This window comes from Arachis stenosperma, chromosome 8, assembly GCF_014773155.1.
Source record: "Arachis stenosperma cultivar V10309 chromosome 8, arast.V10309.gnm1.PFL2, whole genome shotgun sequence".
NCBI lineage: Eukaryota > Viridiplantae > Streptophyta > Magnoliopsida > Fabales > Fabaceae > Arachis > Arachis stenosperma.
Genome location: NC_080384.1, coordinates 54,429,570 through 54,443,834, shown reverse-complemented (window position 1 = coordinate 54,443,834; position 14,265 = coordinate 54,429,570). Strand labels below are relative to the sequence as shown.

The following is a 14,265-nucleotide window of genomic DNA, read 5'->3' as shown; positions in this document are numbered from 1 at the left end:
GACGTGATTTCCGCGACTTTTAGTTTCTGACAGTTACGTCAATTCAAGCGTCGTGTCCGTTGAGGGTTTATTTAGGGATTGAGGGCTTTGGTAACGGTGCAGTCGCATTAATGACTGCCTCGTTTTTACCATTATGCCCCTTAGCCTATTTATAAATACTTTCCCTCTCTTTCCATTTTCCGTTTCTGCAATCTTTCAAACTTCTCCTTATCCTGTTCGCGCTGCATCCTTGCGTTTAAAGACTTCTGTTCTCTCCAACCTTCATTTTCGGATAAAGGTTAGTTCTGCTTTTCCCATGTCATTTTTGTTTGCATGTTTTGTTTTGCGAGTAGATAGGTTGACCTGTAGATTCTAGTTTCGAATCTCTCTTCTTTAGTGGCCGTGTTTTTTGATTTTTTTTTCTTTTTCCCTTTTTGTAGGTTTTCTGCCACTTTTCTTCTTTATATAAAAAATGGCTTCTGTAGACATTCTTTCCCAGTGGGTTGATGATACGGTCCTTGGGGAGGAACCGTTGGTTGACGCTGAGTTCATCACTCACCTTCGTACTCATCATAGGTTCTGTACTTCGGACGAGGACGAGCCCAAATATGAACTGATAATCCCGGGTCCTGAAGACCGGGTCTGTTTTGGGAGAGTTGATGAGGCGGCCCCTCATTTTTTCTTCATGTATGAAAGTATGATCACCCGCTTGGGTATTTTTCTTCCTTTCTCAGATTTCGAGATATCCGTTTTGCACCACTGTAAAGTTGCCCCTACTCAACTCCACCCCAATTCCTGGGGTTTCTTGAAGATTTATCAGTTTATAAGCCATGCTCTGGACTTTCCGACTTCCTTGAGAATTTTCTTTTATCTTTTCCATATGACTAAGCCCTTTAGTGGGCTAAACAACAAACAACAATGGGTATCCTTCCGAGCCATTCAAGGTCGGAGGATTTTCACCCTTTTTGACGAATCTTTTCACGACTTCAAAAACTTCTTCAAGGTTCAAGCTGTAGAGGGCCACCACCCCTTTTTTCTGGACGAGCATTCCTCCCCTCGCTTTCCCCTTTACTGGCTGCCGGCCACCCCTTGCGAAAAGATTGGTCTAGATGACCTAGACGAGGTGGAGGCGGCCATTGTAGGGTTTTTCCGAGAAGCGTGGGGGAGGTCCCCATATTTGGATACCAGGAAAATTCTTCAGGGAACACCGATTTTCGTTCAATCTCAAATAGGTAGTGCATGCATTCTTTATTTCCGAGTAGTTTCCGCCGACTTATATTTTACCGACGAGTTGTTGACTTATATTTTACCGACTTGTAACTCGGTTGTTATTTGTTTTCTTTTGTAGATATGGCAAAAAAGAATGCTCAGGAGGCCTACCAAAGGGTCCGGGAGGCTAAGGCGAAGTCCCGGGCTAGGTCCGGGGCGGTCACTTCTCCCCCCCCTCCGCCTCCTCCTCCTAAGAACACTGGCACTCCTACTCAACCTATTGTACTCTCTTCCTCGAGCTTGCCCCGACCACCCCCCTCTGCCCAAATTCTCTCCGAACCCGAGAAGAAGAAGCGCAAGACTTTAGAGTCTGGCTCTTCTTCCTTCGATGGTGGGGTTAAGGCGGATGCTATGGCATTCGTCCGAAAGAACATCTATCCTTTTATACATATGGATGATGTTTCTGTTCGAAATCACCTTACCACCATGGCCGAGGAGAGTTTCAGGACGGCGGGTGTTTGTGGCAAGCTTTTGGATATTTTTGAGAAGGCTCCCCTTAGCTCCTTGGGTGCAACCTCGAGGGTTGAGGAGTTGGAGGGGAGACTTCGTATTTTTGAAAAACACGAGAAGGAGCTGAAGGAGGAGAGAGATAGGTTGAGGAAGGAGAGGGATCACCTGAAGGAGGAGGAGGGTAGGCTACGGGCCCAATGTACTTTGGAGGCTAATCTGAGGAAGACGGCGCAAGACAGCTACCACAGCTTATTTCAAGATATTGTGGCCGTGAGGAAGGACTTGCTGAATTCTCGGAACGCATACGCCGAGTTGGAGGACTCTATTGCCGATGGTGCCGAGGAGTCTTGGAGGATTTTCTTGGAACAAGTCAGAGTTATCGCTCCCGACTTGGACCTTTCTCCACTACATCCTGACAAGGTGGTTATTGACGGCGCCATCGTTGATCCTCCCGTCCCCGAGGTCATTTCCGAGTCAGACCTGAAGACTCGGGGACAGAGAATTATCGAGTCTCCTCCTCGTCCTACGGATGCCTCAGGTTCTTCTTCCGTTCCTCCTCCCGGTCCTGGTGGTGTTCCTCCTGGTGGTGTTCCTCCTGGTGGTGGCGATTCCTCTACTCCGTCCAAAAAATGACTTTTTATCTTTGTGGCTACATGGGGGCCCGGCCTGTGGGTCCCCTCTCTTTTTTTTTTTAAACTTCTATTTATTTGTTGGTGGTTGTGAACAATTTTTCTTCTGGCCTTTTAAGGCCGTAAACAAAATGATCCGTGCCCTTTTTTGGATAAGGGTTTTAAACAAAATAAATGCCCTTTTTTGGATAAGGGTTTAGGTTACTTTGTGTGTGTTCATGCTTTTCTGCTTCGAATATGTTTGATCCTTTCGAAAAACCTTTTGTTAACTTGCTTTGTTTTCTTGAGCCTTTTTCGTGCAAAGGCTTGTATGCAAACTTTAAGCTTTCTCAGGTTCTCATATCTCTTTTGTTATCCTTTATACTCAACTTTTGCTTTAGTGAGTTTTTATGACTTAAGTTATTTTTGTGATGCGTTTTTCGTTTACTCGGAATGTATCCGAGTTGTTCTACTCGGGTTATTGTCTCCGACTTATGAGTCGGACTGTTCCCGAGTTTAATACGATCAACTTATATAACCTCTTTACACCGACTTGTACCTCGTCGTTTTATCCTGACGACCATGTTAGGTCGGTTCATGGGATTTTCACGCTTTGTCGAGCTTAAGTCGGTGCGTTTCGTAGAAAGACTTAGAAAAATAAAGGAGGATATTAAGAGAGATATTGTAGAAAAGATCTTCATTAATTGGGAAGGTACCTTTTTGCTACTAAGGGTCTTTGACAGCGTGTTTTCCCTTAGCCTCTACTATGATGCCTCGTTAAAAACCCCTCTCCAGAAAAAACCCTTTTTTGGGAAAAAATCATGAAGCTGGGAAAAGAGTACATCAGGGAATAGAGTTCGCTTCTAACTGTAGTACCTTTTCATATTACAAGCATGCCACGACCTGGGTAACTCAGTGCCGTCCAGGTTGGTTACTTTATAATAACCTTTCCCTAACACTTCCTTGATTTTGTATGGTCCTTTCCAATTTGCGGCGAGCTTTCCATCTCCCGATTTGTTGACTCCGATGTCGTTTCTGATTAAGACCAAGTCGTCGACGACAAATGTTCTTCGAATGACTTTTTTGTTGTATCTGGTAGTCATCCTTTGTTTTAATGCCGCCTCTCTTATCTGGGCGTTCTCTCGGACTTCGGGGAGCAAGTCGAGTTCCTCTTTGTGCCCCTGGACATTTCCGACCTCATCGTGGAGAATTACCCTTGGGCTTTGCTCATTGATTTCTATGGGAATCATGGCTTCTACCCCATAGACTAGTCGGAAGGGTGTTTCTCCTGTGGCGGATTGGGGGGTCGTCCTATAAGCCCACAATACTTGAGGGAGCTCTTCAGCCCAAGCCCCCTTTGCTTCCTGTAGTCTCTTCTTCAAGCCTGCCAGTATGACTTTGTTAGCTGCCTCGGCTTGCCCATTGGCTTGCGGGTGTTCTACCGAGGTGAACTGATGCCTGATTTTCAGACTGGCTACTAGATTTCTGAAGGTGGCGTCGGTGAATTGGGTTCCATTGTCTGTGGTAATGGAATAAGGTATTCCATACCTTGTTATAATGTTTTTGTAGAGGAACCTGCGACTTCTTTGGGCGGTGATAGTGGCTAGTGGTTCCGCTTCTATCCACTTTGTGAAGTAATCTATTCCCACGATCAAGTACTTGACTTGCCCTGGTGCTTGGGGAAAAGGACCTAACAAATCCATTCCCCATTTCGCGAAAGGCCAGGGGGAAGTTATACTGATGAGCTCTTCGGGTGGAGCCACGTGGAAATTTGCATGCATCTGGCATGATTGGCATTTCTTCACAAATTCTGTGGCATCTTTCTGCAAGGTTGGCCAGTAGAATCCAGCTCGGATTATTTTCCTGGCTAATGACCTTGCTCCGAGATGATTTCCGCAAATCCCACTATGTACTTCCTCCAACACCTCGGAGGTTCTTGAGGTCGGTACGCACTTCAGCAATGGTGTTGATATCCCTCTTCTGTAAAGGACATTTCTCACCAATGTATAATGTTGTGCTTCCCTTCGGATCTTTTTAGCCTCTTTCTCCTCTTTGGGGAGGATGTCGAATTTTAGGTATTCGACTAAGGGATTCATCCATCCGAGGTTTAGGCCGACTACCTCAAGTACCCTTTGTTCGTCTTCTGTTTTTGATACCGAGGGTTCTTGGAGGATTTTTTGGATCAGGCTTCTGTTGTTCCCTCCGGGTTTGGTACTTGCTAACTTGGACAGGGCGTCAGCTCTGCTATTTAGATCCCGAGTTATGTGCTTAACCTCGGTTTCCGCAAAGTGCCCAAGGTGTTCCAAGGTTTTTTCCAAGTATTTCTTCATATTGGGGTCCTTTGCCTGATATTCTCCGCTTATTTGGGAAGTCACCACTTGTGAGTCGCTGTAGATCATCACCTTCGCAGCGCCAACTTCTTCTGCTAATTTTAATCCGGCAATCAAGGCCTCATATTCTGCCTGATTGTTTGAAGCCGGAAATTCAAATTTCAAGGAGACCTCTATCTGGGTTCCTTTTCCATCTACCAATATTATGCCTGCGCCGCTTCCTGTTTTGTTGGAGGATCCGTCTACATAGAGTTCCCACGTAGCCGGTTTTTCCTTTTGTTCACCTGCGTATTCTGCAATGAAGTCGGCGAGGCACTGGGCTTTAATTGCAGTCCGAGTTTCGTATCTTAAATCAAACTCCGAGAGCTCTATCGCCCATTGAACCATTCTCCCTGCAACATCCGTCTTTTGAAGGATTTGCTTCATGGGCTGGTTCGTGCGGACTCTTATTGTGTGAGCCTGGAAGTAAGGTCGTAGCCTTCGTGAGGCTATCACTAAGGAGTAAACAAACTTCTCTAGTTTGTGGTACCTTGGCTCAGGACCTTGTAGAACCTTACTGGTGAAATAGACCGGGTGTTGCCCGACCTCGTCTTCTCTGATCAGGGCTGATGAAACAGCCTTGTTTGCGACGGATAAGTATAGGACGAGGTCTTTTCCCGGTATTGGTCGAGTTAATATAGGAGGTTGGCTTAAGAATTTTTTGAACTCTTGGAACGCCTCCTCACATTCCGGAGTCCATTCAAACTGGCATCCCTTCCTTAATAGGGAGAATAATGGAAGGGACTTTAGTGCCGATCCTGCCATGAATCTGGAGAGGGCTGCGAGTCGGCCATTGAGCTGTTGGACCTCTCTTAAACAAGTCGGGCTCTTCATTTCTAGGATAGCTCTGCACTTGTCGGGATTGGCCTCAATCCCTCTTTGTGTTAGCATGAAGCCTAGAAATTTCCCTGCTTCTACTGTGAAGGCGCATTTTGCGGGATTTAGTCTCATCCCATGCAACCTTATAGTGTCAAAGACTTGTGAGAGGTCGGTTAAGAGGTCGACTTCTTGTTTGGTTTTTACTAACATGTCGTCGACGTATACCTCAATTAGACTCCCTAAATGGGAGGAAAACACTTTGTTCATCAGCCTTTGGTACGTGGCTCCTGCATTTTTTAGTCCGAATGGCATGACCACGTAGCAATAGTTGGCTTTTGGTGTGATGAACGATGTTTTCTCCTGGTCGGGTTCATGCATCGGGATTTGGTTATATCCCGAGTAAGCGTCCATGAATGATAGGTATTGATACCCTGAGCTGGAGTCCACCAGGGTGTCAATACTCGGTAGAGGATAGGGGTCCTTAGGACACGCCTTATTCAAGTCGGTATAGTCGACGCACATTCTCCATTTACCATTTTGTTTTTTGACTAGCACTACATTGGCTAGCCATGTTGGGTATTTGACCTCTCTGATAAAGCCGGCTTCCAGGAGCGCCTGTACTTGCTCTTCTACTATTGAGGCCCTCTCTGGGCCGAGCTTGCGTCTTCTTTGTTGTACAGGTCGGGACCCTGGGTAAACCGAGAGCCTATGGGACATGAGCTCGGGATCAATCCCGGGCATGTCGGAAGCCTTCCAGGCGAAGAGGTCGGAATTAGCTCTTAGGAGTTCACCCAACCCTTGTTTCAGGGTTTCCCCTAGGTTGGCTCCTATGTAAGTGTTTTTTCCTTCCTCCTCACCGACTTGTATCTCTTCGGTTTTTCCTCCCGGCTGGGGTCGCAGCTCTTCTCTGGTCCTGGCACCACCTAATTCTATGGTGTGGACTTCTTTGCCCTTCCCTCTCAGATTTAGGCTTTCGTTATAGCACTTCCTTGCCAATTTCTGATCTCCCCTCACCGTTGCTATTCCTCCTGGAGTCGGGAATTTCATGCAGAGGTGAGGAGTTGATACCACCGCTCCGAGTCGATTAAGGGTAGTTCTGCCAATTAAGGCATTGTAGGCTGACCCTTCATCGATGACTATAAAGTCTATGCTCAGAGTCCTTGATTTTTCCCCTTTTCCAAAGGTGGTGTGAAGGGGTAAAAATCCCAATGGCTTTATTGGCGTGTCCCCTAACCCGTACAGAGTGTCGGGGTAAGCTCTCAACTCTTTTTCATCTAACCCTAGCTTGTCGAAGGCGGGCTTGAAAAGGATGTCCGCCGAGCTTCCTTGGTCTACTAGGGTTCTGTGGAGATGGGCGTTGGCTAGGATCATAGTTATCACCACGGGATCATCATGCCCGAGGATTATCCCTTGCCCATCCTCTTTTGTGAATGATATAGTGGGGAGGTCGGGTGTTTCATCCCCGACCTGATAGACTCTCTTCAGATGTCTTTTGCGAGAAGATTTGGTGACTCCCCCTCCCGCAAATCCTCCTGAGATCATGTGAATGTGTCTCTCAGGGGTTTGTGGTGGAGGGTCTCTCCTATCCATATCATCTCGCTTTCTCTTTCCATGGGTGTCCGACCTCTCCATGAGATATCTGTCAAGCCGACCTTCTCTAGCCAGCTTTTCTATCACATTTTTGAGGTCGTAACAGTCGTTGGTGGAGTGACCATATATTTTATGGTACTCGCAATACTCGCTGCGACTTCCCCCTTTTTTGTTTTTAATAGGTCTTGGGGGTGGCAGCCTTTCAGTGTTGCAGATTTCTCTGTATACATCCACTATAGAAGTCTTTAGAGGAGTATAAGAGTGATACTTTCTGGGCCTTTCGAGACCGGGTTCTTCCTTCTTCCTGACTTCCCTTTCCCTAGAGGAGGAAGTAGGTCCAGGTCGTGAACTCAGGTCTCTTAATTTGGCATTCTCTTCCATGTTGATGTACTTTTCGGCCCTTTCTTGTACATCACTTAGAGAAACGGGGTGCCTTTTAGATATGGACTGTGAGAAGGGGCCTTCTCTAAGTCCGTTGACTAACCCCATTATTACTGCCTCCGTGGGCAGGTCTTGGATCTCTAAACATGCCTTATTGAACCTTTCCATGTAGGCTCGTAGAGACTCTCCGACCTCCTGTTTTACTCCCAGGAGGCTCGGTGCATGTTTTACTTTATCCTTCTGAATTGAGAACCTCATCAAAAATTTCTTGGAGAGGTCTTCAAAACTAGTAATGGATCTCGGGGGGAGGCTATCGAACCACTTCATCGCTGCTTTCGATAAAGTGGTCGGGAAAGCCTTGCATCTCGTAGCGTCGGAGGCATCAGCTAGATACATCCGGCTTTTGAAGTTGCTAAGATGATGCTTTGGATCCGTAGTCCCATCGTAGAGGTCCATATCAGGGCTTTTGAAGTTCCTTGGAACTTTTGCCCTCATTATGTCCTCGCTGAAAGGATCCTCTCCGCCCGGGAGTTGATCTTCTCCTTCATCGCGGGAGTTCTTGAGGGAGGATTCTAGCTGCAAGAGTTTTCTTTCTAACTCTTTTCGCCGTTCCATCTCTTCTTTAAGGTACCTTTCGGTTTCCTTTTGCCTCTCCCGCTCTTGTTCCAATTGCTCTAGGCGGCTATGGACCAATCCCATTAGTTCAGTTACGTGGGATGGTCCACCCTTTTCTGATTCGCGACCATCTGAGGAATTTACCTTCGGATTTTTCATTCCTGAGGTACCTTCTCTATGCTGGTCGTTATCTTCCTGGTGCTGGGCCAGGTCTTCATTGTTATTGCCCGCGTTCAGATTCTCTTCTTCGGAATCTGTTTCCGCACGGACTTCTTCATGGAATCTATCCGCCATCGAGGGATGATCTCTCGGGTCCCCGGCAACGGCGCCAATGTTACGGTGGATAACCGGAGATTAGTCCAATGGATGGCGTTTGGCGGCCCAAGTGTGTAACGGAGGAGAATTCCAGGTAGGTCCGCAACTCGGGAGGCTCCGTCCGACTTGTGCTCGCGTGTGAATGGGGGGTGGTACCTGCAAGGACACTCCGATGCCTAAGTTAGCAAGGGTGTAAGCAGGTCTTAGAGAGTATTGGACTTAGGAATACCTGAGGTGTGTCAATGTACTTATAGTGGTGAGCCAATAACCACCGTTGGAGTAGTGCCGTATCTTTAGGATAATAACCGTCCCACTATCTTAGGGAGGTTAAGATATGGCTTTAGGGAGTGGTTAGAGAGATTTTAGGGGCGGTTACTCATTTGAATGAGTGTTTACCTGCCAGCTAATCTCACAACCGACTTCTTCGTACCAAGTCGGGGTGGACACCGACCTCTTGAGTGGAGGTGGGTGCTTTGCTAGGCTTAATCTAATGGATCAGGCCTTTCGATTGGACCTGGGCCCTTAACATTGGGCCAGGGTATGAACAATTATATTATAACAAATACTTATAAAATTATTTATTTTTATATGGTATTTTTAATTTTATAAATAAATATTAATTTTTATTATAATAATAAAAAATTATAATATACTAAAATAGAGTATTATACAAAAATATTATATAAAAAATATAAAAAATTAAATATACTTAAAAAATAATATTATAGTTTAATATTATATTTTTTAGTAATTAATTAATTATTTATTTAAAAATGATTTTATCTAATATTATCCAAATAATATTTATTTTATCAAAATCAATTTTAGTAAAAATGGCCAAATATAAATCACGTTGGCACAAATTCACTTATATTGAAAATCAATTCTATAAAATCACTTACATTCAAACTCTAATTTAGCCAACGTCAATTCAAACACACACTAAATAAGTAACTACCTCCTTAAGTTCCTCTAACAAACTCTACTTTCTCTTAGATGGTAGATCTCAACAAACTTCTAAAATAAAGGAATCAATCGTTATTTACTCTATTATAAATACACTGATATTCTAGGTATAATTCACGTTCTGATCTACTAAAAATCTGCCATTGCTAACTTAAGCATCTAATCAATGTTTCAGGTAATTTTCGGAACAAATATATTTAATTTCCGTTGATTATTTATTTATTTTATTTTTTTAGATAAAATTTTAATTTAAAAAATGTCTTTTCTATTAAAAAATATTATGTATATACTAAAAAAATCATTAAATTAATCATGATATATTTATATATAAAATATATATATAAAAATTAATTTATTTTAATATATATTTTATATTCTAAAACAATTTAATAAAGTAAAACCGAAATCTAGAAAGAATATGGAAACAGAGATAGACAACATCTAATTTTGCCGTAAACAACAAAATTTTTGGCACCTGAGTAGAACGATACGCTGAAAACCGTTAAAAACGGTCACACATCTTCCAAATATGAAAGAGGAAAAAAATTAGAGAAAACCCGCGGAAAACGTGCTAGCACAAGAGCTAAATCAAAAGCAACGGATTAAGCATTTGATCTTGTCAATTGTTTGAGTAAGGATTATTGTTATCAATTTTTTTTTTCAGAATTGAATTAAAAATGCAGTTGTTAAGCATCAATGGTGGTTGTTGCATGGAGTTGCGGTTGCCGGCGATTTTCACGGAGTCCAAGGATGCATTTACGTGGAGGATTGGAGAGGTAAATTGGAGGAACCGGCGGCAGGGAAGGAAATGCGGTGGAATGATCGTGGCGTGCGGTGCGAAGCCGCCGGAGATGAACGGAGACAAGGTTCGGAGATCCATCTTCTGTCCGAGCCACAACTATGCTATCTTGAAGCATCAAATGGAAGCAGCTGCAAAATCTGAGGTCTGTTCTAAATTGATTTGTTCCGACTATTTACACCAGATTGGTTAAATGGTAAATGCAACTAAATGATTAGCTGTTTTGATATAAGATATTATTTAAATAAATTGTTCTTATGGAAAACCTAATTTCCATGTACTTAAAAGTGTAAAACTATCATACCAATATCCTATCATCATATATTGATTATATTCTGATTGGATCACATTGCATCAAAATTAAACTAATTTGATTGTGTCTATTATGAATGCTACTTTGTTGTTGGTAAATTTGGTTTTGGAATTTCCTTCCTACTTGGTTGAATTTTGGAAACTTGTGGTAGGATTACAAGGAGGCGGCGAGGATTCGCGACATGCTGAAGTATTATGAAAAGGATATGCCAGTTCTGCGATTGCGGAGATTGTTGAAGGAAGCAGTTGCTGACGAGAGGTTTGAGGTGTGTGATCCTTTTGGAGATTTTAATGTCTATTTGTTATATGGTTTTCACGGTGGTGAAAATTTACATGCAGTTGTCTTCCTATAAAGTTGATAGTTGAGAAACTTTAGATGATTTAATAATGATAAGTTTGACTAAATTGTAATCTAATTCAACTATCAACTTTATATGAATACAACTCATATAGATCATATATGCTACAAGAAGAACTTGTCTCACTGTTTCAGAATAGCACATTCTTGTTCGTTATTTTGTTTCTGAACAATGCATATATCATCTTTCATCTCTCATCTGATTGACACATTTTTTTTTTTCAAATCAATTTTGGATTAGGATGCAGCTAGCTACCGAGATGAGCTAATAGAAATTGCCCCACATTCTTTCCAGAAATGTTTCAGTGATGCTACAACCTTGGTAGGTATATATGATATTTCATTTTATTAGAAGGGAACCTACAACATTTAATCTACCCCCCTTTTTTTCTAGGGAATCAGGGTTCAAGTCAGAAGTGAATATAGAGAGGATAGAAGTATCCCTTCAAAGGGGCTATACTACTATGCATATAAAGTCAGAATTACTAATAACTCAACTCGCCCAGTTCAACTTCTTAGAAGACATTGGATTTTAACTGATGCTCATGGCAAAAGTGAAGATGTCTGGTCAGTACATTATTCTTTTCTTTATGCTTTCTTTCCCTTTTCTTTTTTCTTTAAGTAGAAAAATTGAGGTGAATTTAACACTAATTGATCTAGTAAGATTGGACCATGTCCTTATAGGCTGGATTAGACTCTGCTATACCTGATTAGTTCTATATTCTATATATGTGTAATGTGTTTTGTATTCTGATTTAAATTCATATTAATTTAGTTTCAATATAACTACTTGATGTAATTTGCATTCTTGATAACAGGGGGCTTGGGGTGGTTGGTGAACAACCAACTATACGTCCTGGGAGAAGTTTTGAATACTCTTCTGTATTTCCATTAAAAACACAAAATGGAAAAATGGTATACTTTTTTTTCCCTCTTATTGTTATTCATGAAGCTAAATATTGTTGCTTTTGTCTGATTCATTAATCATCAAATCATGCTTCTGGGAAAAAATAAATCAAGCCAAGTTCTACAGCCTTCTGTAGTTTTTGTCATAAGTTGCATGTTGCATTATTTCATGACTACTTCTAGCTAAAATCTTCACATAATGCTCATCAAATTTGAAACTGTTTTATTTTATAGGGGAGGAAAATTACAATTAACTCAAATTTGAAAGCTATTCTCCATCATTTGGATACATTATTTGTTGCATATATCTATTTAGGTTCATGATTGGTTTCAATTCTTTTTTCATCGAGTATGAATGGATTTATAGACATCCAATAATATGAATTTGGGTGTCTGAACTCTAATCTCATTGTATTTATTACAATGCAGGAAGGTGATTATGAGATGATATGTATTGACAGAGCATTTACAAGAGAATTTAAAGTGGCCATTGCTCCTTGTTCTCTTTATATGCTTGGAGATTATGATGATAATGATGTTAATACTATTTGAAATAGAGAGCTTGTGATGGATTATTTTAGATTTAGAAGCTCTTGAGGAATTAAAGTAAGGTATTTTGTATATAAAGGATCAAATTTTCTTCTCGTGAATATCAGCAAATGTAGCTTCAAAGTTTTTCTTTTTTTTAGAACCTCTGATATGAATTTTATTTTAAAAACCTCAACACCACAGAAGTGAAGCAAAAACAAGGCACCAAGCCACCAAATAACTAAAATGTATATTGAATGGTATGTAGAGAACTCAAAAAGTCAAAAATGAAATGAAATCAATTTATCAGATGTAATAAATTCCTTTAGTTTTTCTATGTGAGTTTAAGTATAGAAATATTTATTTTACATTTGAACCTAAAATGTTATCAAACCATGATTGGCAATTCTGGAGAGAAAAAAAAAAGGAGACAAATGTATTTTATAGTTTTTGGGTTTGGGTGAGGTAACCGAAGGAATATCATGTGTGAATTATGACTTGTGAGTTAAGATAGATCTTACTATTTGTGAAGTTTTTTCTACTCCAATATTAAGATAGATCCATTGACATAGAAATTTACTTCAAGAGGTGATCATCATCACTATTAACATGATATAGAAAAGTTAATCAATCAAGTTCACATTTATATAAGACTTATGAGAGTTCATATTACCGGCGCTCACTATGATTTATATGCAAACTCTTTTTGTATATTTATATGTTTTCATTATTATATTGCCATCAAAGATGAAAGGTATGTCTCTGATCTCTTCTACATCAAAGTTTGTTCATGTAAAAGAGTTAGTTAGAGTGCACTTATTCTACCACTTATAAAGTAATTAAAAATAAGATAGTTTATTAGATCTCTTCACTTTTACTTGATAGTGTTCCTGAGGTGAGAGATTAAGATTACCTCTCAACATATAAATTTTTAAAGTTAGGACATGAGACTGTGATAAATTTTTTTGTTTCAGGTTAATATTTTTACGATAGTAGAGTGTGCGTGCAAGATACTCTTTTCAAGTTATTAAGGATTAGGAATAGATATATACTTTAGATGTGTATTGAGTCTTTTATTTATGATATTTAAAAAGAAACTTTGTGGAAAATTAAAATAGATCTGTGTGAAATATATGAAGAATTTTATGTACATAAATATATTATGTGAACTGACATATTCTAAAGAGAAACATTTATCATAGGATCAACTATAACTTTAGACTTAATATAAGAGTTAGACTTAACAAGAATATTGGTTAATAGTAAACTTTTAAATAGAATTCTAATTTACGACAAAACGAGGGATACCATAAAAAAAATGAATAACAAATTTTCATTCAAAATAAAATGATAATATATATAATCCTCTCTACAAAAAATATGAGATAAATTATTCTTGAGGATAGCATATTTAAAACGAGAAAGTATATGAAATTATTTTGTTTGAAATTTAATATTTAAAATTTATAATTTAAAGTTTAAAATTTAAAATAAATAAAATAATTTTTAAATAATTAGTTAATTTTACAAAAACAAACTCTCTAGCATTATTTTTTTAAACATTAGTTTTATTTCACATATTAAAGATCAAATTGTCAATATATTTTGATTAAAAGTCAAATTATTATTTATTGGAAAATGATCATGAACTATATTGTCTTTGTGTCAATTATTTAGGGTATAGGTCATCTGAGTTGAAACAATTAATTGCCTTTATGTAACACTATTCATATAATTCAAAAGTCTTAAACAACTACCAACAATTCAATAAACATCTTTCAATACATAGAGAGAGGATGAGAGGCAAGTTCCTCAAGGTTTTGGCATCACCTTAATTAGGGTTAAATGAAATGCTAATTTTTGTTTGGGTGTGTATATTATAAAGTCATAAATCATTGATGTGTGACACCCCTCGATCAAATCATCTTAAAGTTAGTGTATTATTTACTAATAATGGATAATTGATAAATCACAACCAATTAAACTGGTCCTCAGTCCTGG

At 40.0% G+C, this 14,265-nt stretch overlaps 1 protein-coding gene across 2 annotated transcripts; it reads left to right on the top strand.

Annotated features, from left to right (window-relative positions):
• Positions 1-9,764: 9,764 nt before the first annotated feature.
• Positions 9,765-12,394, top strand: LOC130943289 (uncharacterized). Of its 2 annotated transcripts, XM_057871090.1 has the most exons (7): positions 9,765-9,992; positions 10,078-10,305; positions 10,625-10,738; positions 11,072-11,152; positions 11,225-11,397; positions 11,649-11,745; positions 12,166-12,394. In XM_057871090.1, the coding sequence occupies exons 2-7, from the start codon at positions 10,180-10,182 to the stop codon at positions 12,286-12,288; spliced, it is 714 nt and encodes a 237-aa protein (XP_057727073.1). In that variant the 5' UTR covers positions 9,765-9,992; positions 10,078-10,179; the 3' UTR covers positions 12,289-12,394. The 2 variants fall into 2 exon arrangements, with proteins under 2 accessions (XP_057727073.1, XP_057727072.1); XM_057871089.1 differs by having other exon boundaries at positions 9,825-10,305.
• Positions 12,395-14,265: the final 1,871 nt, after the last annotated feature.

What these genes read in the sequence shown, in the direction of transcription:
- LOC130943289 (XM_057871089.1), top strand. Translation starts at nt 10,039, where the DNA reads ATGCAGTTGTTAAGCATCAATGGTGGTTGTTGCATGGAGTTGCGGTTG. An exon ending in TTGCTGACGAGAGGTTTGAG is followed by an intron (nt 10,739 to 11,071) that starts GTGTGTGATCCT and finishes ATTTTGGATTAG; the next exon opens with GATGCAGCTAGCTACCGAGA. An exon ending in AAACACAAAATGGAAAAATG is followed by an intron (nt 11,746 to 12,165) that starts GTATACTTTTTT and finishes ATTACAATGCAG; the next exon opens with GAAGGTGATTATGAGATGAT.